Source organism: Gracilinanus agilis, chromosome 6, assembly GCF_016433145.1.
Source record: "Gracilinanus agilis isolate LMUSP501 chromosome 6, AgileGrace, whole genome shotgun sequence".
NCBI classification, from domain to species: domain Eukaryota; kingdom Metazoa; phylum Chordata; class Mammalia; order Didelphimorphia; family Didelphidae; genus Gracilinanus; species Gracilinanus agilis.
In genome coordinates this window covers 223,314,283-223,342,120 of record NC_058135.1, presented here as the reverse complement: position 1 = coordinate 223,342,120, position 27,838 = coordinate 223,314,283, and the positions used below count along the sequence as shown (strand labels likewise).

Sequence of the window (27,838 nt, the reverse complement as noted above, 5' to 3'; positions counted from 1 at the left end):
ATGAGTCTGCAGATCTTAAATGACGAAAATGTTAGTGGTGATATATCTGCAGAAACTTGTGACTTCCTGTTTTCACTACCCGAGCTAACAGGAAGATCATCAGTTTTTTGTACATCCCAGAAAGAAAATGTACCACCCAAAAATACAGCAAAAACGATGAAAGTAAGTGTTTTTTTGTTTTTAGTGTTTAAAAATACTGTCTTCCACGTTCCTTTTCGGGGGGGGGGGGGCTATTTTTTCTAATGAGTGAAACAGGAATAATGCTGACACTATTGTTGAAGGCCTTTTTAAGAGTTTCTCTCTCTCTCTCTCTCCCTTCTATACAAATAGGTAACTTTTCAAACTCCTTTGCGAGATCCACAGACAAAAAGAATTTTAAGCCCAAACATGACAAACCAACTTGAGAACTGTTTTACTCTGGATGATGGTACAAATGATTTAAAGAATTCTCAGCTGCCTGCATCAAGATGTGAAAAGTAAGTTTTGGACAAGCCATTGTGATCTAATTTGAGATTTCTCTTGACTGGATATAGGGATAATGGAGATGAAGTGACAACTTTTTCTTGATTCTAACGTATCTCAATTGGTTATTGAAGTGTCTGATATACTGTGACCTATCACAGTCGACAATTCAAAACTTATAACCCAGAAACTTTTTACTTAGTTAAAAACAATCAATAATCACATATTTGGGTGAAGTGAAGGAGACTTTAGTTTCTTTCCCCAAACTATGCTCCTGGGTTGTTCTGCTAATAACTTAATAGTCTTTATTTTACAGTTAGTATCTCTGCCCTCAGTGTGCTTCCCTTGCTTTGCTTCTCCTATCTTGCCTCTGCCCCTGCCGTACATACATGAATATACTCTCCTCCAAACCTTTGCTCTGCTGATAACCTGAGTCTTTTCTTTAGCTTTAAGGAAGCTTCAAAGGTAGACGGTGGGGGTGGGGAGAAGTTTGACCTTTTTGGGAAGAGATGATTATGTTTAGAACTAGTGAATATCTGACTCCAAAATGTATCTGTAAATGAAGTCAGTCCCTAGCATCTGGTACACCTCATAGTGTATAGCAGCATATATGATATATATTTACCTATAAATATTATTTCTGAGAGGCATTATACTATAGTATAAATTTCTACAGTGGAGGTTTAGACAAATATATTCTGTATGCTTATGAATAATCTCAAATAAATTAAAAATTAATTTTGAAGCTCTGCTACTTTTAAAATTTTTCTTATAGAAATCAGCAGGTAACCAATGAAATTGACAGTAAAACTATGAGTGAAGAACTTCAAAGACAAGAAACAAATCCTGCACCTTATCCAGATGATCTGCTACCAGTGAAAAGCAGTGGCTCCTACAATATTGACTTTGATATTCTGGATGATTTTGATCCATTTGTAACCTCATCCCAAATTCCAAGGTCTTTCGAAAGTTTAAGATCCGAAATTGTCTTAGAAGAAATTAATTGTTACTCATTGGATAATACTTTGCCACTTATTTCTGAAGGCTTTAAAGAGTCTCCAAGAATAAAATCTTCTGGAAGCCCTGAAAAAACCTTGGAGAAAAGCTGTGATAGTATACGATCTGCTTCATTAGTTGACAAAAGCACTAACGAAATAAATAGAGATCCAGCATTAGAAGATGAGTCGGATAGCAATGTGGTTATCCAGAATCTTATTGTGAATGAAATGGTGCCCAATAAAGAAGAACAGAAATTATCTTTGGTCTCTGAACAGCCTGAAGAACCACTTTCTAATACAGTGCAAGATCCTCAGTCTGCCAGTGTATCAACACATTTGCCAGCTTCTAACTCTGATTTTGTCAACAATGATGAAAAAAAGGTTATTGATTCTGAATTACCAAATCTTCCCCTAGCAGAAGAAAAGCCTGTGCAAGCTGTTGGACCTTTGAAATGCCAGCCTATAAAACTAGAATTTGACTTTTCTGATAACATTACTGTCAAGCCACCACCAAGTAAACTAGGCAAGGGGCCTGCAGTTAAACCACTTTCCAAGAAACCACCTATAACTCAAAGGAATGTGACAAAAAACTTGGCAAAGGAAAACAAATGTCAGGATAAAGAAAATATTGACCCTCTTCCAAAGGGATCTTATACTTTAGATTGGGACAAGCTTAATGATCCAAACTTTAACCCTTTTGGTGAAAAGGCTAAGCCTTCCACTTTTGATCGCCAGAAATCTAGTAATGAAACCGCTCAACATCAAGAAAATCATATAGCACAGAAAGACTGTCCTTCCACTGAGGAGCAGAATAGTGTGACTGTTATTGATGACATATCTAGAAGTCAGTAAGTAAAGTTCTTTAATGGACGAGTTGTCTACTGTATTATTAGAAGCTTGAGATTTCCTTTTTTTTTTTAAACCCATACCTTCTATTTTAGAATCAATATTGTATATTATTTTCAAGGCAGAAGAGTGGCCAGGGCTAGGCAATGGAGGTTAATTAACTTGCTTAGGGTCATACTGCTAAACCTCCTTTCCATAGGCCTAACTCTCAGTCCACTGAGTCATCTAGTTGCCCCCTAATCTCGGAATTTCTTTAAGAATTTCATATTAATATTAATAAAATTTTGTTTGTAGTTTATAAAATCCATTTATGATGATAATCAAATTCTAAACTTCTCTTCAAAACAGCAGACTTAATTTCCCTTTAAACAAGATATCTCAAACTAAATTTAATTATTGAGAGTAAAAAACTGACTATTGAAGAAAAAAGATTTGCCCAGTGTGCTGATTTGGCATTCTAATTATTCTACTATGGAGATACAACTTTTAGAATCTGATGGCATATCTAAATAAGAATTATTTTTTATTATTGAGTTTTTAGAAGATTTACTCAACTTCTTATTAGTCATCTCTTATGAATAAGCATTGGCATTGTTATATTTCTACCATGGCTCATATTTCAGTGTGTTTAGGGTTGTCATTATTTGTTGGTTCTTTTTTGGTCACAGTAAGTTCATTTTCTTTGTTCTATTAAAAATATTCATTTAACAAATGCCTAGCATGCAGGGTGACTTCACAGAATTTTATTACTGGCATACTTCTAACTTTCATTTTATCAGTTATGTGGGATCTCCCTTTTTCCTTGAGTATCCAATCTAGATTGATACATGTTTATCAATAGCATGTTCTAGGCTAATGTAGTAAATTTCAAATCTCTATTGGTTATTAATTTTAAACTTTTTGTATTGTCTTTAGGCAGGTTATCCCTGTTGCTCTTACTGCTGATAAATCTGTGCTCCCAGTAGTAGAAACTTTGATAGCAGTGAATCAGGTATGATATACTTTATTATAGCAAGGTTATAGAATCTGAGGTAGGACGGATCTCAAAGGATGTTCTATATACACTGTGTATCATTAATTAAGGGTGTAGCTGATTATTTTTTTATTTTTGTTGACAGGCAGAGGCAGATGCTGTCCAACACCAGGTATTATATAATGTAATTGTGTAGTTATGATATTTATATTGTATATAATGGGATCTTTATGTTTAGATATTGCATTATTTTCTTATAGTTGCACATATATGTGTGGCTTATATTTGTGTTTACACACCTACACCCACCCCCACACACAGAGGTATGTATATAAGTAATGCTTATACTGTGCTTCTGTTGCCTTCTCTTTACTCCCACTCTCATCCAGCTATTGTTTATATGTCTTGTTGGTAGAATTTCTGATTATCAAGAAGCTTATTCCTGTTTTTTAACCAAGCTGTTTTTCAGCAGTTAAAAAATTCACTTATAGTAAATAAAAGAACTTTTTAAAAAATGTGTGAACAGGTACCAGGAATTGACTGACATGATTGTTTTGTGAATCCTTAAGAATAGAATTAGTTGATGTTATATAATCTATATATTATTTTTATTTAATAACATTTTTAGGGGGCAGCTAGGTGGCTCAGTGGATTGAGAGTGAGGCCCAGAGATGGGAGGTCATGAGTTCAAATCTGGCCTCAGACACTTCTTAACTCTGTGACCCTGGGCAAGTCACTTAACCCCCACTGCCTAGCCCTTACCACTCTTCTGCCTTAGAACCAATACCCAGTATTGATTCTAAGACAGAAGGTAAGGGTTTAAAACAAACAAACAAAAAAACATTTTTAGTTATTGTAGTCTCAGTATAAACCTTTTATTATCATAATTACAAATTATTAGCAGTCTAGAAAGACTTTTGACTCTAAGCTTATGTATTTTAGTTTATTTAAAAATAGTAAACACAAACTCTTACCTTCTGACTTAGAATCAATGTTAAATATCAGTTCTGAGGCAGAAGAGTGGTAAGGATTAGGCAGTCGAAGTTGACTTAGCCTGGGTCATATGACTAGAAAGTGTTGAAGGTCTAATTTGAACCTAGGACCTCCCATCTTTAGGCCTGGCATTCTATCCATTGAGCAGCCTAGCTGTATATGAGTATTTTTAAAAGTACTTTTAGTAGTTACCCAGCAAGCTATGTTCTATCTGTATTATTTCCCCTGATTCACACAGCATGAACCTTTACTTAAATCTGGGATAGCTACAAATAAAAAGTGTGTTTTGTTGCCCTCCTTATTGATTAATATTCTAATTTTATTTAACCCTCCTCTTCCCCCAATCCATGGCTTAAAAACCCTATGTCCTCAGTTACTTTCTTCTATAGTATTCCACCTACTTACTGCTACAGAAGGAAAATATTTTTGAGCCAGAATTAACTGGCTTAAATGAGTTCTAAATATGTGTGCGTATGCACATACTTCAGGTAGAAAGTGTTGAATTAAAAGTTGAAGGAAACTAGAGATTTAAAGAAACTGAGATGTACTTTTTTTTTTTTTTTTTTTTTTTTAATTTTAAACCCTTAACTTCTGTGTATTGACTTACAGGTGGAAGAGTGGTAAGGGTAGGCAATGGGGGTCAAGTGACTTACCCAGGGTCACACAGCTGGGAAGTGGCTGAGGCCGGGTTTGAACCTAGGACCTCCTGTCTCTAGGCCTGGCTCTCAATCCACTGAGCTACCCAGCTGCCCTCCTGAGATGTACTTTTGCTAAGGCATGAAGGCAGTCTGTGTAGGGCATGAAAGGGAGCAGATGGAATTTGGCTTGTAGGAGGAACATCAAACAGGCCAACTTGTGTGGATCACAGAATCTAATGTTGAATTAATTACAAGAACTGTTTCCCCTCCCAATTTTATCTATTTCAAGAGGAAATTTCTTTTCTTTTCTTTTTTTGTAAAGTGGTGCCTGAAGGGAAAAAGTGGGAATTCTGTATGTATGGCATTTAGGGAGATTTTTGGTTGAGAGAGAAAGGAGCAGCTTCTCACAGCTTTCAACACACAGGGCCTATGTAATCTTTTGTCTACTTTTTGTGAATAGGAATCATTCCATTCTTTGTATTTGTATCTTCAGTAACTGGCACATAGTATAGGCATCTGGTAAATCCTTGTTGAGGAATTGACCCTGTAAATTGTTACTAGAAAGTAAACATTATGAAGACCTTTATTTAATGTTTAAGTTACTGTTTAATTCTTACCTTCTGTCTTAGAATCAATACTTTGTATTGATTCTTTTTTTTTTTTTTTAAGACAATGGGAATCAAGTGACTTGCCCAGGGTCACACAGCTGGGAAGTGTCTGAGGCCAGATTTGAACCTAGGACCTCCTGTCTCTAGGCCTGGTTCTCAATCCACTGAGCTACCCAACTGCCCCCACTATGTATTGATTCTAAGGCAGAAGAGTGGTAAGAGCTGGGCAATGGTGACTTGCCTAGAGTCACATAGCTAGGAAATGTCTGAGGCCAAATTTGAACTCAGGATCACCCATCTCTGGGCCAAGCTCTCAAATGAGCCTTCTAGTTGCCCTTGTTTAGTTCCTTAGAGAGTACAAATTGTCCCTTGATATTTGGTTCTTCAGGGCCAAGATTTAATTCTGAAATTATTTTTAGGAGAAAACAGAAAATTCTTCAGATACTTCCGTTGACACAAGCAGTCAAGTTAGTCCATTGTTGACCACTGATTCTCAACTCCACCAGAAGGATGAATTTGATGCAAGTGCCAAGATAGAAGCTGCCATCTCTGAAGAGGACTTCAAGTCTCCTTCACAAGGTAAGTGGCTTTCTAAGAAATAAACTTATTTACCATGAAGATCCTTTAAACTTGAATGTTCTAATGCTTGCCTGCTTGCTTTAAAACTTGTTCATTTCAATCATCCAACAAACATTCAACACACTTTTCTCTGACATATAGTAGGAAGGCAAGGACAAAAATTGTAGCTGCTCTCTGCCTTCAAGGAGCTTACTTTGTTCCCGGAGGGAGTGTAGTTTGTACAAAGATAAGTATCTGCTGGGTGCTTTGAGGAAGAAGAGATCACTAACTTCAAAGTCATTTGGGAGTTACCAAAGAAAAAGGTTAAAGAGGGAAATGTATTCTTAATATAGGTGGAGGATTGCTTGCCCAGATACACCCAAGTTCAAGATGGAATAAGTTGAGAATATAGCACCTAGCTAAATGGATAGTTTGGCTGTGGTTAGAGCCATATCACACAAGATCTTGAAGTGTCTTGGCTGAGGAATTTGGTGGTTTTCTTAAAAAAAAAAAAAAAATTGAACACCCATAAAAAAACATTTTCACAGACATAGCAGAACATACAAAAAAAATATGGTATGTGAAAACATGGTAGGTGAAACCATGAGTCTCCATTTCATGCTACTTGCTTTTTAAAAAATATGTGTAATTTTGTGTTATTTTCAAAATTTTTTCCTTCGTTAAGCTTCTGTTTGAACTTCCTTCTGCTTTCTCTGTTCAACTTATTTTCAAATTCAATTTTATTTTCAATCTGAATTCTTTCTCTATCTCACCCATTGAGAAAGTAAGAAAAATAAAACCTCTTAGAAACATATATGGTTGAGGGCAATTGGGTGGCTCAGTGGTTTGAGAGCAAGGCTCAGAAACAGGAGATCCTGAGTTCAAATCTGGCCTCAGACATATAACCCCTATTGCCTAGCCTTCTCTTCAGCCTTGGAACCAACACACAGTATTTGATTCTAAGATGGAAGGTGAGGGCTTAAAAAAAAAAAAAGAAACATGTCCAAGCAAAATAATTTCCTGCACTGGTTGTATCCTTTTCCTCTAAATTGTTTTCTAGAGTGGCAAAACCAGTTCACAATTCCACCAGAACTGTTCCAAAGTTTTGCCACACTCCCTTCTGCATTTGCTATTTTCCTTTTTTGTCAACTCTGCTAGTCTGGTAAATGTGAGGTGGAACCTCAGAGTTAATTTTAATTTCTCTAGTTATTAGTAATTTGGAGTATTTTCTGCATGACTAGTGTTAGCTTTGATTTCCTCCTGAGAGTTCGTTGTTCATATCCTTTGACCATGTATCAGTTAGGGAGTGGCTGCCACTTCAGTTTTTTGTACAGGGAATTAAAATGATCAGATGTTTTATGAGGTGTATTTCCTTGATATGGTTATTTTTGAAGCTATTTGAAAGATCAGAATAGGGAGATCGATCAGGAGACTATTACAGGAGTCCTGGAAAGAGATGATGAGGGTCTAAACAGGGTGGCAGCATATGTATGAAAGGAGAGAAAGGATGGTTTTGAGAGGTGATAATGGGTGGTATTGGTAGGACTTGACAAGTGATTGGATGTAGGGAGAGAAGAAAGAATAGCGTATTAAAGAACCTGGATAACTTGAATCATTAATGTAGGGTATTTCTATGAGGAAACAAGGAAGATTTAATTCAGTTTTGTGTCCTGGCAAATTTATGATGTCTGCAGGACATTTAGGCAGCAAAATCTAGCAGGTAGTTGGTGATTCAAGCATAGGGTTCAAGAGGAATTATCTTTGATTTCTCTTTGATTTGAAAGTCAACTGCTTGAAGGTGATTCAACTTGCATGAGCTTGTCAATGGAAAGTGTAGAAAGGGGGCAGGGTCAGAGTTTGGCTGGGGAAGCTGTTGGGAAAGAGTGGTCAGATAAAAGAAGAACCAGAGAATGGTGTCATGGAAGTTGAGAGTAGAGGAAACACTATTAAGTAATATTAAAAGATTCACTAAAGATGAAGAAAAGTCCATCCACTAAGTGTCAATTACTGGCACTTATTGATGCTTCTCTCCCTCCTCCCCTTTGAATTCTTCCTTGTAACAAAAGATAAATAAGTAGTAAAACTAATCTTCACAGTGATGGTCTGTTATAGGGTATGACCTTCTGCACCTTAATCCTTGATCCTCTCTACCAAGAGGATACAAATATTTATTATCTTTTTTTTCTGGAGCTAAAATTGACATTGCAAATAATCTCAGTTAAGTTGGTCCTTAGAAAAAACAACATTATTTTAGTCATTTTATATATTGTTCTTTTGGTTTTGCTTTTTTGCTTTCTGCTGATTACTTTGTATGATTTTGTGCAAGTCATTCTTAAATCTCTGGACTAATTTATCATTTCTTCCAATGTAACATAATTTCTTTTATGTACCATGATAATGTTTTACAGTTCCCCAGTTGATAGTTATCCATTTTTTTTGTCTAGTTTTATTGCTGCCACAAAATATGATGCTCTTAATATTTTTGCTTTATGTCTATAGATGTTGTTATCTATACGTCCCTATAGATCTATTAAGTACTTAGCACATGCCAGTCACTATGGTAAAGTGTTAGAAATACAAATACAAGCTAGTGAGAGAGACCCTGCTTTCAAGGAGCTTACATTCTAATGGGAGAAGCTAGAATATGAAGGGGAACTGGAAAGAGCATTTCGGTGAAGTGATGCCTGGAGTTGAGGGCACCATCATGTAGAGCTCCAGGACAGGAAGGAAGGTAGCTCAGGCTCAGAAAATGCAAAAACTTTCCTGTCAGAGCCTAGGGGGATTGCAGGGCAGTAGAGTGCAAGATTCTGGTGGGAACATAGACTTGATAACAGGCGTGGTAATGGCTGAGTTTGTGGCTGGTACCTGGGAATGCCAGGTATATGGGGCATTTTTCTTTTTTTGACCCTCTTGGATATATATTCAGGAGTTGCTGAGTTGAAGAGTTCTAAGTGGTTTTCCAGAAAAATCAGATGATAATTTATGACTACAAAGCATATTTATGTGCTTCAAGTCCATTTTTGGACTTTCTCTGATAGGATGTCAACTCCTTGAGGGCAGGGACTGATTCATTCCTATCTTTATATCCCTAGAGTAGTTAGTAGGTTCTTTGCTTTGATTTTTAAGGTGATAGGATTAGAATCTAATTTCTACGGATTGAAGAGGAAATGGTGGAGTAGAGGCCATGTTATATAGATAACTTAGGATTTTGACAATGATTTCTGGGATAGATAAGGCATTTTATTTAATGATACTGAAAAATCAGATTGTAGATTTTTTTTTTTGTTAAGGCTGTGGGAGACATGAAAATCTGTAGGGAGTACAGAAAGATCTTCCAGATAGGGAGAAGCAGAGCAAGTTCTTGAAGACTTCTTGAGGAGACAGGCACAAATAGGAGAGCTAGCCCAGGCAGTGAGAAGGACCACCTACCTCCTCATTAGAGACCATAACAAAGGTTCCCTTTCTGTTTAGTTATGGATCTAGTCCAATTTCTGTCTTGTGAGAAAACTGTTCACTTGTGGGAATTGTGAGAAAACCATATTGTATTGTTTGAATATAGTTCTGGATCACCTCTACCTGCTGTTTAGAGAACCCTAACTAAGGACTAGGTTATGCTGGCCAGAAACCTGGTCAGATTCAAAGACTGATGCAAGGAGTTTTCTCATAATTGTGTATCTGAAGCAACCCATATGTCTTATATGAAATTGGTTCCCTTATTAGTCAATCATTTATTGTTTCCATGTTTTTTGATTGAATATAAACACTGGGGAGAAGTGGGACACCTCTTTTTTGAAAATTCAGAGAATTAGACCTGTTTGTTCTCCTAAATTGGAAAGTCCCTAATTAATCTTTTCTCTGATTAGAAATAAGATTACCTAATGCTATATTGTTTACTTTTTTTAAACTCTTACCTTCTATCTTAGAATTGATACTGAGTATTGGATTGAATGACTTGCCCAGGATCACATAGCTAGGAAGTGTTTTAGATCAGATTTGAACCCAGAACTCCTGTCTCCTGGTCTAGTTTTCTTTCCCCTGAGCCACCTTGCTATCCCAAATGCAGTTTCTAAGTGTTTACCTTAAGGTTTGAGTTGGGAGAATTTAATTGATAATTATATATGCCTGGCATAATGAAATTTATTTGATTTTATGAATATTGGTAGAGATTGAGGCAAAGAGCAATCCTGTAAGTTTGATGTCATTTGAAATACTTTATTGGTGAATTTTATTCTTCAGTTCTAGGCATGGACATAGCAATTGACTATTTGGAACAGTTTGGAACTTCTTCAGTAAGTATAAACCTGTTGAAAGAAATTGAAAACTGTGTGTGTATAGAATTTACTCCCCAGGATTCTCTTACCTAGCATCCCATTTGCGTGTTTACGCTACGTGTTAATGTAGGGAGGATATATTCTCTCTCTCTGTCTCTCTTCCTCCCTCCCTCCCCTTGAATGTGGCTGCTGTAGCTAGCTTTCAGCCAGGAAGAGGATTACACATGTGCTTTTACTTTAGTTAGAAAATTAGGCTTTTAACTTTTATTTCTTTTTATTTCTTCTACTTCAAGTGATTGTGATTATTAATAAACTTTATAAAATTAATACTTGGAGTTATTGATATTGATTTAAATTCTTACAAAACTGATATATATATTAAACATGATTTGATGTAGGGATATTTCTACTTTGATTATAAGTTCCAAACCAAAACCATCTTGGGTATGATTGGATTTATATAATTCATTTTTTAAAAAAAATCTTTTCTTTTTCTCCTTAGTTTAAAGAATCTGCCTTGAGAAAACAGTCCTTATATCTTAAATTTGACCCACTACTAAAGGATAGCCCTGATAAACTGGCTCCTGTAACTACTGAAACAACTAGTAGGTGAGATGATTTTTTTTTTAGGGGGTTTTAATTTAGTTTCTTTTTTTTTTTTTTAAACTCTTACCTTCTGTCTTGGATTCAATACTGAGTATTGGTTCGGAGGCAGAAGAGTGGTAAGGGCTAGGCAGTGGGGGTTAAGTGACTTGTCCAGGGTCACATAGCTAGGAAGTATCTGAGGCCAAATTTGAACCTAGGACCTCCTCTTTCTAGGCCTGACTCTCAATCCACTGAGCCACCCAGCTGCCCCCAATGTAGTTTATTTCAACAAACTCATGCTTGTTATGTCGAAGGTGCTCAATCATATGTTGGGGATCACAGCCAGCACTAGGAACTTTTTCCATTTGGGAAAACCATTTGGGGACTATAGCGATACACTGTGTGTGCAGGTGTACCTGTGCCAGAGGAGAGTGGATGGCCTTCCTCCACAGCCCTGAGAGGCTGGTGTGACTGACTGGAGAGGAAGCCAACTGATAGTATCTCCTGCTAATTGGAATTTTACTGGAGTGATGAAGGTGAAAATCATTCACTTGACTAGAAAATTCAGATAGACCTCAAGCATTTTATTATCTGTTTGGGGTTCTCTGTCTTTCTTTAGAGTCTTACTTGAATTCTGTGTTTTGGTGTGGAGATGGCCTTTGTTCTTGGCAGGCCTTCCTGCTCTTGGAGGCCCCCCTCCTCTGGTCTGTCTACCTGTCCTCATTAAGTTTGGGGACATTTACTCTTAGGGTTAATAAGGATTTTGTTTTCTTTTAAACAGAGGAAGCAACTTTAGAAAACTCATTAAGTCATAGAGTTGTAGGCTACATTGGTGTAAGGAGTACCTGCTCAGATGACATCATTGGTTTATCTGAGCACCGAAGTAGATTTCTAAGTGGGGTTATGGAAACCTGCACTGGAACTCTATTAGATTTAATGAGAATGTGAAATAGTTCCCTATTTGTGAGCATTGGGACCTTAATTAGAAGTGAATTAAATCTAAAAAATATATATTCTCTTTTTCTAAAGCCTCCCTGATGTTTTGACAAGCAAGCACTCACAGAAAAATAATCAAGATAATGCAAAACTTGATGAATTTGACTTCCTAGGAACACTTAATATTCCTGTAAGTAATTATTATTTATATAGACTCTCACCATCTGTCTTAGAATCAGTACTGTGTTTTGGTTCCAAGGCAGAAGAGTGGTGAGGACTAGGCAATGGGGGTTAAGTGACTGGCCCAGGGTCACACAGCTTAATATCTTAAGTCAGATTTGGACTCGGGACTCCCTGTCTCTGGGCCTGGCTTTCCAATGAGCCACCTACCTGCTCTTGTAATTACTTATTCTATTAAAAAAATTAAGACAACTTGGATTCTACTATTGTAGTTAATTGGTGTTTTGTCCTTTTTGGTGGGTGGAGAGGATTAAGAGGGATGGGAGGAGGAAGGAATGGGGACAGATCTCTGGGCAGCCTCTTTTATTTAAAATGAATGAGAGGGTTAGACTAGAATTGTAGCTTTAATGTTAATATATATTTTTAAAAATTTAATTTTTCCCAAAATGCATGTAGAAAGTTTCCAACTTTTTCAAAGAAGGTTGTCTTGAATTCTTTCCTTCTCTCCTTTCCCCTACACCCTTCCACCAATGTGAGGATGGTAAAAAGTCTAATATAGATTTTACATGTGCAATCATGTAAAACATTTCCTCATATTAGTCCTTTTGTAGAAGAAAACTAATAAAATATTAAGAAAAAGTAAAAAAAAGTTTGCTTTGGTTTGGATTTAGAATCTTAATCAGTTCTTATTCTTTTTTTTTTTTTTTTTTTAAACCCTTGTACTTCGGTGTTATTGTCTCATAGGTGGAAGATTGGTAAGAGTGGGCGATGGGGGTCAAGTGACTTGCCCAGGGTCACACAGCTGGGAAGTGGCTGAGGCCGGGTTTGAACCTAGGACCTCCTGTCTCTAGGCCTGACTCTCACTCCACTGAGCTACCCAGCTGCCCTCTCAGTTCTTATTCTTGAAGCAGATGGTATTTTTTTTTATCATGAGTCCTTTGGGATAGATTTGGATCTTTTTATTGTTAAGAGTTGCCTGTTAATTAGTTGTTCATTTTACAATATTACTGTCAGCGTACAATGTTCTCCTGATTCTGCTTATTTCACTCTGCTTAGTTCGTGTTGTTTCTTTTCTGAGCTCCTCTTGCTTAATTATTTTTCACAGCAAAATAGTATTTCATTACAATTATATTTACTCAGCCATTCCCCAAAATATGGATGTCCCCTCACTTTTCAATTCTTTTCCCCCCCAAAAAGAGCTCCTTTAAATATTTTTGTGCATATTGGTCTTCCCTTTTTTTGTTTTTGATTGCTTTAAAATTAAAAAAGATTTTAATAACAAGTTTCTACATAAGTCATATAATCCATATTGTTTCCCTCCCTTCTTCTTTCTCTGCTCCCTCAGCTGACCAGCAATTCAATCTGGGTTATACATCTATTATCACACAAAAAATTTTCATATTCATTTTTATAAGCAAATAATCTTATAGAACCTAAACCCCAAAACATATATCCAAATAAAGAAGTGATAAATCATATGTTTTCATCTGCATTTCTACTCCAGCAGTTCTTTCTCTGGAAGTTTTTTTCTTTTTCTTAAGTCCTCAGAATTGTTCTGGATCATTGTATTGCTCTTAGTAGCAAAGTCTATCACATTTGATTGTTCCACAATATTGTAGTTACTGTGTATAATGATCTCCTGTTTTGCTTATTTCACTCTGCATCTGTTTTTGATCTCTTTGAGATAACTAGTAATGGTGTTGCTGGGTCAAAGGGTAAGTATTATAATAGCCCTTTGGGCATAGGTCCAAATTGCACTTCAGAATGGTTGAATCCATTCATAACTCTCCCATCAGGGCATTCGTACCTCACCTTTTCCATATTCCCTCCAAGTTTTTTCACTTTTCTTTTGTCATAACATCCAATCTGATAAGTGTGGGGTGGTACCTCAGAGTTGTTTTAATTTGCATTTCTCTGATTAATAGTGATTTAGAGCATTTTTTGCATGATCATAGAGAACTTTAATTACTTTTGTCTGAGAACTAATTGTCTGTGCTTATTCTTTGACCATTTGTCAATTGGGGAATGACATGTTTTCTTATATATTCAACTAATTTCTTTGTCTTTGAGAAATGAGGCCTTTATGAGAGAGACTTGTAAAAACTTTTTGCAATATTATGATTACTTGTATTCTCCATCCTATTTACCCCCATTAAGGTTCTAACCCCCCACCTCCCTGACTTTGTCCTCTTTCCTATCAGCCCTAAACCCCTTCTCCCCCTTCTCATATCCCTTTCCTCTCCTACTTTCCTATAGAGCTTTCTATACACAATTAATTGTGTATGTTCTTCCTTCATTGAACTAATTCCAGTGAGAGTAAGGTTCCCCTGCTTCCTTCTCCACCATTCCCATCTTTCCTTCCACTGTAAAACTTCTTTCATTATCTCTTTGAGCTCAGAGGCCAAAGAGGAAAATAAGAAGCCATTGGTGACCTTTGTAGGTGGGTGAAGTCATGAGATAATCTGAATTTGGGGGTAAAAATTAGGGTGATATAAGGAAGTCTGGGGAGGGGGTAGATTGCAGGAGTCAGAGGCACAGGGACCCTCTACTTGAATAGTTTATCCCATTCTAGTTTTCTCTCTCCCTCATTCAAAATGTATTCCTCTTTCTCATGCCTCAATTTAATTTAATATTTCATCATATTCAACTCATACCCTTATCCTCTGTCTAGGTATACTTTTTCTAACTGCTCTAAAATGACAAAGTTTTTTGGTGTTACAAGAATCATCTCCCCATATAGGGATGTACACAATTTAATCTTATTGAATCTTTTGATTTCACTTTCCTATTTACCTTTTTATGCTTGAGATTTGTATTTAAGAGTCAGATTTTCCATTTAGCTCTGGTCTTTTCCTCAGGAATGTTTGAAATTCCTCTATTTCATTGAACACCCATTTTTGCCTCTGAAGGATTATGTTCAGTTTTGCTGACTAAGTGATTCTTGGTTGAAGCCCTAGCACTTTTGCCCTCTGGAATATCGTATTCTAGGCCCTCTGATCCTTTAATATAGAAGCTGCTGAATCTTGTGTTATCCTGACTATGGCTCCATGATCTTTGAATTGCTTCTTTTTTTACTTTTTTGCAGTATTTTCTCCCTGACCTAGGAGTTCTGGAATTTGGCTATAATTTTCCTTTTGGGGTCTCTTTTAGGAGGTGATTGGTGGATTCTTTCCATTTTTATTTTGCCCTCTGGTTCTAGACTATCATTCCTTGATAATTTCTTAAAAGATAATGCCTGGGCTCTCTTTTTGATCATGGTTTTCAAGTAGACCATTAATTCTTAGATTATCTTTCCTAGATTTATTTTCCAGGTCAGTTTTTTTCTGAGATGAGATATTTAATATTTTCTTCTATAAATTGTTTTTCATTCTTTTGACTTTATTTAATTGTTTCTTGATGGCTAGTGGAGTCACTAGCTTTCATTTGCCCAATTCTGATTTTTAAAGCATGATTTTCTTCAGTGAGCTTTTATACCTCCTTTTCCAATTGTCCAATTCTACTTTTTAAAAAAAGTTCTTTTCCTCAGTGAATTTTTGTACCTCTTTTTCCATAGGACCTAATTCTGCCTTTCAAGAAGTTCTCTTCGGTGCATTTAGTGCATATTTGTATATCTTTTTCCATTGGGCCAATTCTGCTTTTTAGGAAGTTCTACTCTTCATTGGGTTTTTGTGCCTATTTTATCATTTGGCCTATTCTGTTTTTTAACGTATTCTTCAGTATTTTTTGGTGCCTTCTTTACCAAGCTGTTGACTCTTTTTTCATGTCCTATATCATTTATTTTTTTCCTCCAATTTTTCTTCTCCTTTTCTAATTTGATTTTTAAAATACTTTTAAAATTAAAATCCTACATTAATTCTTTTTGCAGTTGAGAACAATTCCTGTTTTTCTTGGAAACTTTGATTGCAGCAGTATTGACTTTATTGTCTTCTTAGGAGTTATTGTTTTGGCCTTCCCAAAATACCTTTCTATGTTGAGATTATTCTTTTCTTTGCACATTTTCCATACTTTTTCTTCTAATTCAAAAAAAATTGTTAAAGTTGGACTCTGTACTTGTCTGGTGAAGCACTGTTACAAGCTTTAGGTTCTTTGTGCAGCTGCCTTCAGATATATATATATATATATATATATATATTTAAACCCTTACCTTCTGTCTTGGAGTCAATACTGTGTATTGACTCCAAGGCAGAAGAGTGGTAAGGGCCAGGCAATGGGGGTAAAGTGACTTGCTCAGGGTCACACAGCTGGGAAGTGTCTGAGGCCAGATTTGAACCTAGGACCTTCCATCTCTAGGCCTGGCTCTCAATCCACTGAGCTACCCAGCTGCCCCCTCAGAGGTATTTCTAAAAATCTATCTGATTTCAGTTTTTCCAACGTGGTATGATGTAAGGAGAAATGCGTTTAATACTCTTCTGGTCTGTACTCTGGTCTGTAAGTAATTCAGAGTACTCTTTTACCCCTTGGAACTGTAACCAGGGTCCCCTGCTCTTCTGTGGCTGCAAACACTGGTGCCTTTAGTGTTCTTCCTCATCCTGAGATAGTGTCCCCAGACCGAATAAGGGCAATGCAATAAGAGTCTTGCACTCAGAGCAAAGAGACCCCTGCAGTCTCCTTCTGAGCAATTGTCTGACCCCCCTGTTCCTTTTCTCTTTGCCTTCTTTGACTGAGAGCTCCAGAAACTTCTGCTGCTGCTTCATCTGTTCTCAAGGCCTGTTGCTGTGTTGGGGCTTGCCCTGGTGTGCTACACTCCACCTCTACCCCAGTGCACTAGATCTGTCATTCTGGAAATCTAAGCCATCTTGTGCTGGAAAATTATTTTCCCCTGTCTTTTGGTTGGTTCTGCTGCTCCAGAATTCTTTCATAGCTTTTTGGAGGGAAATTTGGTAAAAATCAGATGAGGATCTGTACCTTCTCTGCTATCTTGACTCTGCCCCAACATTAATATTTTTAAAGGAGGAGAAAGATTGTTTTGTGTTGCTTAGTGACCTTTACTGTTAATTACTGAAAACCATAAGAAATGTTTGAATTAAGTATGTTAAGGTAGCTGGACTGATTGATTAAATCTAAGGACATATTTCCTACATCGTTTTTAGGAATACTCTTTAAAATAGCCCCTTAGCATTCCCTTTCACCATCGTGAAGTACTAGTAAAGATTAAAATTGTTCTGCCCAGTCTTGCTGTGGCAGTCCGGTATGGTAGAAAGAACATGAATTTGGAACCAGAATATTAGTTTTAGATCCAGGTCTACGTCTTAATAATTTTGACCTTGGACAAATAATTTAATTTCTCCTGATTTCTGGTTGATTACTTGTAAAATGAGGATGCTTTCCTCATTCCTTAAGGTTCCTTCTAACTTCACAACCTGAGATTCCTAAAATAGAGGAGTAATAGAGAGCCTGCATTAGATGCTCCTTATCCTATTTAATGGAGGGGCTTGAGGATCTGGACAAGTCATTTATTTTAGTCCTGTATTGATTAAGATTAAAGACCTACAAAAGATTCCAATTCTGGTCTTTTCTGATCCTGTATTCCTTAGCACTTTTTCTAGAGTGATGGGATAAGGAAATCAGTCATTTTTGTCTCTTTTAGTAATTGGTAAAATTTAGGAATTTACAAGAGCAAAGGGAGAAAAGGATATAGTTCAAATAGGCTTAGGGTTTTGGTTGCTAAGGATAACAGTGTCCTCTAGTGGGTGAATAAATGAGATCTGTGCTGCACTTTCACACCAGCTCTTCTTTGGTTTGTTTTGAACTACAAAATTGGAAGGATTTTTCTTTCTGTGAAAAGTTTGTTTCTAATGTACAAATTTTAGGTCAAAGCAAATCGACTTGAGTTTTCAAAAGTGACAGTAGAGAGAAAAGCTGTTTTTAAAAGGCAGCCCAAATTGTGAAGGACTTAGGATGGAAAATCCACCTTCAGAGAAGGAACTGACAATTTGAATGCAGATCAAAGTGTGCTGTTTTTCACTTTTTTTCCTCTGGGTATTTGGTTTTTTTTGGGGGGGAGGGGGACATGTTTCTTCTTGCATAACATGACCAATATGGAAATGTGTTTTATGTGACATCACATGTATAACCTATATCAAATCACCCTTTCTTAGAGAGGGGAAGAATTCAGAACTTAAAATGTTAAAAATTGTTTTTACATGCAAATGGAAAAAAAACAAAAGATTAAAAAAAGTCCTAGACTGTGACTACTTATGGTTGATAGAGGAGAAAATGTATGTCTCTTTTGAATTGATTTCTTATTTGCATCCCTGACAGTTTATGTTACTCCTCATTATTTTCCCACAGGTAATAGAACCTCCTCCCCGTGATGGACCAGAATGTCTGGATATTCTGGATATCCCTGTGACAGTTACAAGTTTGCCTATTTCAGTAGATTCGATTATAGATGTGTTGAAATATAGCCAGAAAGACATGGATGTGGCTGTAGAAAAAGTCAAACAAGAAGTAAGAGAAATGATTTCACGACCTTGAAGATTCTAAGATTTCTTTCTAGATATGCAAGAGCAAGATAGTTTTAACTCAAGCTGACTTTTTTTTGAATGACTAAGGAATTAGCAAACATGTTGGAATCTATGGATTTTTTTACTTAGTAGTTTCACACTTTTAATTTAAATTTTCTGATTTTTCTTTTCATTAAGTTTTTCTAAGTTGCATGAATTTTTCTGGTCCTTGTCCAGGGACCAAGATATTTTTAAGAATCACATTATGAACTATATTTATTTAGTGGGAGGGTAGAAATTAGGGAAGAACTTGATCATGAGATCGCAGATATTCAGAACAAGGAAAATCAGTATTAAAAAAGTTTCCTAGCCTTAGACCAGTGGTTCCCAAACTTCTTTGGCCTACCGCCCCCTTTCCAGAAAATAATATTACTTCTTTCCAGAAAAAAATATTACTTCACCCCCCTGGAAATTAATTTAAAATTTTAATAGCAATTAATAGGAAAGATAAATGCACCTGTGGCCATCACCTGGATCGCTGCAGCACCCACCAGGGGGCGGTAGCGCCCAGTTTGGGAATTACTGCCTTAGACCTATTTTACAGACAAGTCAGATAAATTAAGCACTTGTTATAATACCAGTACTTGTCAAAATGACTTATTTTTCTAACAACCTGGTTTTATCAGAACTGAGTGGAATGAATGAAAAGGCATTAAAATTAAAAAAAATTATTTTTAACATATAAAAAATTGAGAAAAAGCATTTATTAACTTCTGACCTTTAGACTTGCTTTTCTCTTCTCTTAAAAATATAATTGGCAAAAGGATGAAGTAATCATTTCTTCTACTTAACTTCATTTACTCATCACTGCTATAAAGGCTTCAGTTTATTTTAAATTAGTTTTTGTTAAACAACATCTATGAATTTCAGAAAAAGTAACAATACAGAATAGTGCAAAGATTTTGTAACATATTTTGCCAGATTTCATTGTCACTTAGTGGACATTTTATCTGAATTTATATAAAGGAATTGCTCTAAAGCACTTTCTACGTACACCCAGTTCCATGTTCTAAAAGATCATAACCTGGAGGTTATCTTTGACATCTCTTCTGAATTTTCACAGCTACTTTCACTACTCCCTGCCCAACTAATTATAATATCTTCCTTACAATACTTCCTTTTCCTGCTGTTTCTCCTTCTAATTTGTCTTTTATCCTGCTTCCAGAATGTTTCCTATACTTAAATTTGATCATAACGTTGCTTTGTTCAAAAACCTTAATTTTCTTTCATAGCAGCCTTCAAACTCCCTTTGGCTTTGTCATTTATCATCTTCCACATTGGCAATCCATCACTTGTTTTTTAAAACTCTTATCTTCTGTCTTAGAATTGATACTATTGGTTCCAAAGCAGAAGAGCAGTAAGGGCTAGACCAGTGGTTCCCAAACTTTTTTGGCCTACCGCCCCCTTTCCAGAAAAAATATTACTTAGCTCCCCTTTTAACAGCAATTAATAGGAAAGATAAATGCACCTGTGGCTATCACTGCCCCCCTGGATCGCTGCAGCACCCACCAGGAGGCAGTAGCGCCCACTTTGGGAATCACTTGGCTAGACAATTGGGATTAAATGATTTGCTCAGAGTTACACAACTAGGAAGTATCTGAGGTCAGATTTGAACCCAGGACCTCCCATCTCCAGGCCTGACTCTATCCACTCCTCGCAGCTAGTCAATTTTACATCCACTTCCTATAGCTCTTCATTTGAAAAAAAATGCCTTTGATTTAAGTTATTTCTAGGAAAAATTCTTCCCTTTTTGAACCATTCTTTATAACAAAGGAAAATAATCAAATCCATCCAATACATTGGCTACATCTCACAAAATATATACAATATTTAGTCCTACTATTACCGTATTTCTTTGCCTTGAGGAGAGACGTGTTGCATTATCTGTTTTCTGGAACTAAAACTGTTTACCATTTATTCAAAGCTTAGATTTTTTAAATTAAAAGTTTTTCTTTTGATCAGATTTTAAATTTACATTATTTATTATCTTGTGTATATTATTTTTCCTTCATACATTGTAATTGATGTTCTCTGCCTATAGTAAGACCCATACTACCTAAATTTTATGTTTATAATCTTTATATAAATAGGTTAAAGAAAAAGAAATGCAAATTCAAGAATTGGAAGATAAACACAAAAAATTCTATGTGAAATATTTAGAGATGGGGTATGTATCTGTTAAGATTCTTATTTTTTTAAAAATTTAGAATATTTTTTCATGGTTACAGGATTCATTATCACCCCCGACCCCCTCTTTCCACCCCTGTCCCAGAGCTGACAAGCAGTTCCACTGGGTTATATATGTATCATTGTTCAAAGCCTATCGCCATGTTATTCATATTTGAGTAGAGTGATCTTTTAACATAAAAACCCATATCATATCCATATTGAGCTACATGATTGATCATGTTTTTCTTCTGCATTTCCACCCCCACAGTCCTTTCTCTGGATGTGGATAGCGTTCTTTCTCATAAGTTCCTCTGAATTGTCCTGGGTCTTTGCATCACTGATAGCAGAAAAGTCTAATACATTTGATTATGCCATAATGTATCGTCTGTGTGCAGTGTTCTGCTTCGGCTCCTTTCGCTCTCTATCAATTCCTGGTCGGTCCAGTTCACATGGAATTCTTCCAGTTCATTATTTCTTTCAGCCCATAATATTCTATCACCATCAAACAATTTGTTCAGACATTAACCAACTGATGGTTAAGACTCTACTTTTAAACTCTTAAAAGTGTTCTCTCATTGTCTCTCACTCATCTTTTCTTTATAATCCTATAGGAAAATTGTGGAAGAATATGAAGGGATGATAACTCAGATGATAGGTAAGTCACTGTAGCACAAACTTTGAAATAGTGAATTTGGGATTTAAAGCTTGATAGGACCTTATCTTTTGTCCAGTTTCCTCATGTGTAATAGAAGGAATCTGAGACCTTAGAGAAGTGCAGGAGCAACACAGGGAGATCCTAAAGAATGGGTATCAAGCTACTAGAATGTTCTTCTGATGCAATCCAGGAGTAAAACCAATCTGACTTGAGCCAAACCTACCAGGACATTAATATTTCCTTTTATATTAGTAATGTAAATATAAATGGCAATATAGTATAGTGGATAGAGTTGACTATGTTCAAGTGTTCCTGCCATGTACTGGCTGTGAGACAGGCAAGTCCATTAGTGTCAGGGCCCTAGGCACTTCTCTTAGGGATCTTTGACAGGAACTTATTACTCCATGTGCTGCAGAGGGGGATGTGGTCTCTCCATAAGAGAGCTGCCTTGCCTTCTCTATCCTGAGCCAAACCTGCTTTCAGATTCTGCTACCTTCTTTGTTAGATAATAATTGCTATCAAAGCCCTCTACATTTCCTTATCTTGGGAAAATTTTCCACTGGAGCAAAACTCCAGTCAACTTAACCTGCTTGTGAACTTAAAATGCTGACACTCAGATATTTTGAGAGTTCCTTTCTAATTTTGAGTGACTCATTGGCTCCAGATATAGAGAACAGGATGGACAAAGGCAGGTGAATGCAGGATAGTGGAGTTTGTAAAGGACATAAAGTTCTCCATTTTCCCAGGAAAATAGTGTGAATGGAGAGGAATAATAAGGATACTTAAAAGTGAGTTTGGAGCCAGATTGTAGGGGGCCTTGACCACTAAAAACAGGAAATTGAACTTTGTCCAGTAACAAAAAGGAGCCAGGGAAGATGAAGTCCAAAAATTAGATGTGTTAGATGTATAGATAAGTTCTGTTCAAATAGAACTGAGTGTTATGTTGAGGTCACATGAGTTTTAAGGAAAAAGTCTCTTGTAACCTGAGAATATCACCCTTTGGACTTCCCATCCATCCAGGTGCTAACCCAGTGTGAATGCTTTTGGGAGAGTAGAGATGGAAGGCACTCATTTCTAATAAAAAATTGGAATTAAAGTTTAAAAATAGAGGCAACTCTGGCATCCTGCTACTTTTAGGCCTTGGTTATGCCTCTTCTATAAAAGGAGGCATTTGGACTAGATGGTTGCTTAAGGCCCCTCTAGTTATTTATTTATTTTCTAAAAATTAAAGCCCTTACCTCTGTCTTAGAATTAATATTGGGTGTATCAAGGGGGTTAAGTGACTTGCCTTGGGTCACATAGCTAAAATGTGCCTTTAGACTAGATTTGAACCCAGGACCTCCATCCAGTCTTTGAACCTGGCTCTCAATCCATTGAACCACCTATTATCCCTGGCCCCTCTAGCTCTAAATCTTAGTTCTTATGAAAATGTTTAAGGCTAATAACATTCACTTTATAGTATTTACCATTTGGACTGGTTAAATGTCACAGATACTAAGCACTTTAAAACCATTTCATTGAAAAGAATTAAAACTTTTATTCACCACAAGGAAGAATCAAGTTTATTGTTCTACTTGACTTTTCTTGAACTATGAAAAGAGACAAAAAATCTTGAAAGTTTTATATTTTTGAACCTATCTTTTATAAGTTCATTGTCATTATCTTTTAGGAAAAAAATATATAATCTTTTTTATTATGTATATGCATATATATGTATATATTTGAAAATTTGCTTTCAGAACCCCAAATTCCACCTGTAAAAAGCTGCTTCCCCTCCTTCCATACTTTTTCACAAAGGCCCCTTCCTCCTCCTCTACAACTGCAGCTGCTGTTCTGGGAGAAGTGAATTTTGTTTTCCTTTGCTGTGGATGAGGGCTTAAAAAGAAATACTCATTCAACAAAAAAGCATGCTTCTCTTTGTTTTCTCTAGAAGAGACAATTGTCTTCTCTAGGTAGATGCCGAACTAGAGAGTAGAGAAACAAGAGTGTGCTAAATTAACCTCATTCTGTTCCCCTTCTTGGATGTCTCTGGATTCTTTGCCTTTTGTTTATGTGCCATCTATCTTCCAACATCTTCCCATTCTCTTGGTCTTGGTTCTTTTATATAGCTAAAAAATCTTTTATAGACCCATTTTAGTTAAAAAGTATCTGTAAAGATTTATTTTTACCCTTTAGTAGTTTGAACCCAGATCTTTTATGAGAAGATTGGACAGAATGAAACAGGTTGTGTTTTATATCAATTACTAGACCATCTATAAGAACCTGTTTCCATTGAATATTAAATTTCATTTATTTAGGAACGTGTCCTTTATTTACATTATGGTTGCTAGAGAACTGACAGTCCTGTGGTTTCCACGTGACAGTATTTTTTGCAGTGTTAAGTGGAGTGTGCCTATATTCAGGCCTCAGTCTTTGTAAATAGTGCCAGCCCTGCTTGGTTATCATTAGGGAGTTGTTTTCAAAAACAAACTTGAATCTACAGTTTAGGTAGCAATTCACTTATTTTTGTTTTGGTTTGAAAAGATTGTATACCTTAATCTACAGTTTTTTAAAAATTTAAAAATTTTAATTTAATTAATTTGGAACATTTTCCCATGTTTTTTAAATTCTTAAATTAAAGTATCCTGACACTTTTCAAAATTGGAGCAAAAACTATCATAGTTGAACAAAAGATATATTCTTTAAAGAATAATACTGGGGGGCAGCTGGGTAGCTCAGTGGATTGAGAGTCAAGCCTATATATGTGAAGAGCTCTGGGCTTGGAGTCAGGAAGACTCATCTTCCTGAGTTCAAATCTGGCCTCAGAGACCAGTCGTGTGACCTTGGGCAAGTCGCTTAATCTGTTTGTCTCAGTTATAATAACAGTATATACTTGCCAAGGTTGTTGTGAGGTAATAAGGTAGTATTTGTAAAGTGCTTAGCATGGTGCCTATAGAAGTACTATCAATTACTCTGTAGAATCTCTGCTTCACTTGTTGAATAGAGGTTGGTGCTTAACGTGATCTTTTTCGCTTATTTATGCTAATGCGAACATCGCAAGGCCAGATAACAAAGTAGCTCCTTGAATGATGTTTCTTGTTGCTTTGGGTACACAGTACAGTCAACTCCTTCACTCTCCTTTCAAAGGAAAATCTAAGCGTCTTTCCACTTAGGCACAATTTCTTTCTGCCTTTTGGTTTGCATGAAAATTAATATGGTTAGTTTTTCCAGTAGCTACCAAACTCATTGGATAAAGAACTCAGATAAAAAGTTTCAATAATTAAGAGTTTGTGGATGGTCAAAAGCAGCGATGGGCAAACTACAGCCTGTGGGTCAGATGCGGCCCCCTGAATGTTCTGTCTGGCTGCACGACATTATTCCTAGTCTGATGAATACAATGAAAAGGATACAATACAAGGAAACTTCAAAAGAGTTGCCTTAGAAACAGACTGACAGATGAGCATTTCCTTTCCTTTGGCCGGCCCCCCTTTTAAAAAGTTTGCCCATCACTGGTCTAAAGCATTTGGAAAGTGGAAAGGGTGCTGGGCTGCATTGGGAACTGAACATCATTTTGGATTTTTCTTTGTTTTGTGAGCAGCCATGTGGCCTACCTGCTTGGGATGAGCTCCACCATTGGCTGGAGGAGCTTGGCACTTGGACTGTACTTGGAGGCCTGAACCTCCCAGAATTTGTGTTCTGATGGTATAACTTGGGAACCTAATGTCACCTCCACATTGTAATAAGGCATCAGAGATATGTTGTCACAACTTTTATGTTTAAGTTATTTTTAATGTGATTTGTGTTTCTCTTGATTAACTTTTCATATTTATGATAAAACGTGGCCACAGTGAACTTTTCAGTGAAATCACTTACTTGACCACAGATTAGGTGATCAATGTTTGTATTCTTTAGCGGATTCTCAGAAGGAGAAAGAAGTTACAAAGGCGGAAATCCAGAAGATTTCAGAAGAAAAACAACAAATTACAGCAGACCTGAACTCCATGGAAAAATCTTTCTCAGACCTCTTCAAACGACTAGAAAAACAGAGGGAGGCTTTAGAAGGATTTCAAAAGGTGTGGCTAGCCTAAAATATAAATGTGGAATGTTATGCTTATCAGTCATCAGAAAGCTAGGATATTCTGTCACTATTGATCCCTCTCATTTATCCTATTTTCATATTTGTAGTTCTTGGTTTGTTTAAAATGGTACAGCCCTAGAATTGACCTCTGGGCTAGCATAATCCTGAAGGAGATTGATGAGACTGGTAGTAGAAACGTCTCCCTAAATTCCTGATCGGTGACTCTAGACCTTTCACTTGAATAAAGACATACTACCTTTCATAACATAGGTGTTTCAATATTTAATTTAATTAAAAACATTATTTTGCATATTACTTCTATTTATAAGATTTTTTTTTAGTAGAAAACTTACTTGTTTTCCTTGTGCCCATCCTTGTTTTGATGGGAGGAGATATGTTAATAGGGCTTAGAAACATAGATCTGGGAAGAGACTGTAGCCATCTTTTCCTTTTGGCTTTTTATGCCTTTTATGTCTGCTTTTTTTTTTTTTTTTTGGATAGATTGGGGCCAGAAGTCTGTAGCCTTTGGTCCCCTAGGCTTTGAGATGAACACTCCCTAGTCAATGATATTTGCTTTTTCCTTTTTCTCATCAAGTTACAGGAATATCTTTGGGTGGTTGTTCTTCACTTTGCATAAATTGACCTGTAAATTTTTCTGTTCCTTACAGAATGAAGAAGCACTGAAGAAATGTGCTCAAGATTATCTACTAAGAATTGAAAAGGGAGAGCAGCGGTACCAAGCATTAAAGGCTCATGCGGAAGAGAAATTAAATGCGTAAGTGCTGGATCATTGGAGACTGAAAGGGAAGAAGGTGGCAGTTTGTTTGAAGATGTCTCCATGTAGCTCACCTCGTTTGAGGTTTGTGGTGAGGAGACTGGAAACCACAGGGCCCTCTCGGAAGTAAATTTTCTTTTATTTCTAATAGAGCAAACGAAGAAATTGCCCAGGTTCGGAGCAAAGCAAAAGCTGAGACTCTAGCTTTACAAGCAAATTTACGAAAAGAACAGATGAGAGTCCAGTCACTAGAGAAAACTTTGGAACAAAAAGTAAGCTCATTCTCAGAAATCACCTGCCCTTTAAGAAGTATGTGCTTGTGAAGTATTGAAATCTTGGCAGTAAGAGTCAGGCTGGATGATGTAGCTTCTTTAGGAGTGGCTGGGGTTGGGGTGGGGGGTGGGTGCCCCACAGGGTTTGGGGAGGGCAGGGACTGCTTGACTTTGTCTCTCTGTCTCAGACAGAGCCTGTCACATATCACCCAGTAAACATGTGTTGAATTGGAGAGGAGGGGTTGGGTAGAGTTTGGGAGACGGCCAGAAAAGAGTCTTGAAGTCTTTAAATCCAGTTCATCAAGCATTTGTTAAGATATTTGGTCTACTGTGCTAAGTGTCTGGGATACAATAACTAAAAATGAAAAACATTTCTTGTCCTCAAGGACAATTGGGTCCTTGCATCTTCAGGCAAGAACTCCTTTTCAGACAGGTGAAGATCACTCTTTTCCAGTTAGATAGGAAGAGAGACTGAGTAGGGAAACTGAATCAAGTCTCACAAACTGAAGACACAGTTGTGGGTAAGAGGAGAATCCTTGAGCTTTTGAAGGGCCGTCTTAGAGCAGGCAATGTGGTTCGTTTTGTCTTGCCTGAGGTGGGGTGGAGAATTTAGGGAGCATTTTAGGATCAGTAGTGGCAAGGCAGAGTTTAGGCTTAACTGGAAGGAAAAGTTCTTGACTACACCAAAGGAAAATCATTAATAGAGATGATGTGAGAGAAGACTAGCTGGCTATGTGTTGGCTTGCTGGGTTGAGGAAAGCACAGAGCTGTACCAGCATAAGATGATGATAACATTACAGCTGACTCTGTCTTAGGGATTTAGTTTTATCCTCAGTCTTTGAGGAGATTGTTTTGAGAACAATGTGAGTTCCATTTCTTACAGGTGATTTGTTCCTGATTTGCTATAATTGAAGTATTTGTGATTGCAATCTGCTTTTGATGGGATTAGATGACTAGAACTCAGGTGGAAGGATTATTGTTACACTGTTTTAACTATATCCAAATCACAAAACACAGTAAATACAGTTATAATCTTAATTCACTTTTTCGCCCCCTTCCTTTCTAGACTAAAGAAAATGATGAATTGACCAAAATCTGTGATGACTTGATTTCAAAGATGGAAAAGATCTGACTTGGGAATTTTGAATCGTTTGATTTTTTTTTTTTTTTTTTTGTTCACCCTAACCTGGTCCTTCTTTCAGTGTTGTCAGTTATGTATATGTAATGTTTGTTAGTCACTTGCACTTTCTTAACCTCTGTTTTTCCATGTTGCAGATATCTTAATGTGTGTGTGTTTTTTTAATTTAGTAAATTGAACTGTTTTTAAAAATGTGCTTGAATAAAAAGTTAATCCTT

The 27,838-nt window shown here is 36.6% G+C and overlaps 1 protein-coding gene across 1 annotated transcript; it reads left to right on the top strand.

The window, feature by feature from the left end:
* TACC3 (transforming acidic coiled-coil containing protein 3) lies at window positions 1-27,838 on the top strand. Its single transcript, XM_044680748.1, has 16 exons — window positions 1-162; window positions 331-476; window positions 1,238-2,308; window positions 3,222-3,297; window positions 3,425-3,451; window positions 5,938-6,097; window positions 10,313-10,365; window positions 10,850-10,956; window positions 11,962-12,058; window positions 18,340-18,498; window positions 20,645-20,721; window positions 21,335-21,378; window positions 25,270-25,430; window positions 26,104-26,210; window positions 26,362-26,482; window positions 27,549-27,838. Exons 1-16 carry the CDS (start codon window positions 1-3, stop codon window positions 27,612-27,614), a joined length of 2,634 nt encoding a protein of 877 aa, XP_044536683.1. The 3' UTR covers window positions 27,615-27,838.

What these genes read in the sequence shown, in the direction of transcription:
- TACC3 (XM_044680748.1), top strand. Translation starts at nt 1, where the DNA reads ATGAGTCTGCAGATCTTAAATGACGAAAATGTTAGTGGTGATATATCT. An exon ending in ATACAGCAAAAACGATGAAA is followed by an intron (nt 163 to 330) that starts GTAAGTGTTTTT and finishes CTATACAAATAG; the next exon opens with GTAACTTTTCAAACTCCTTT. An exon ending in AACAGTTTGGAACTTCTTCA is followed by an intron (nt 10,366 to 10,849) that starts GTAAGTATAAAC and finishes TTTTCTCCTTAG; the next exon opens with TTTAAAGAATCTGCCTTGAG.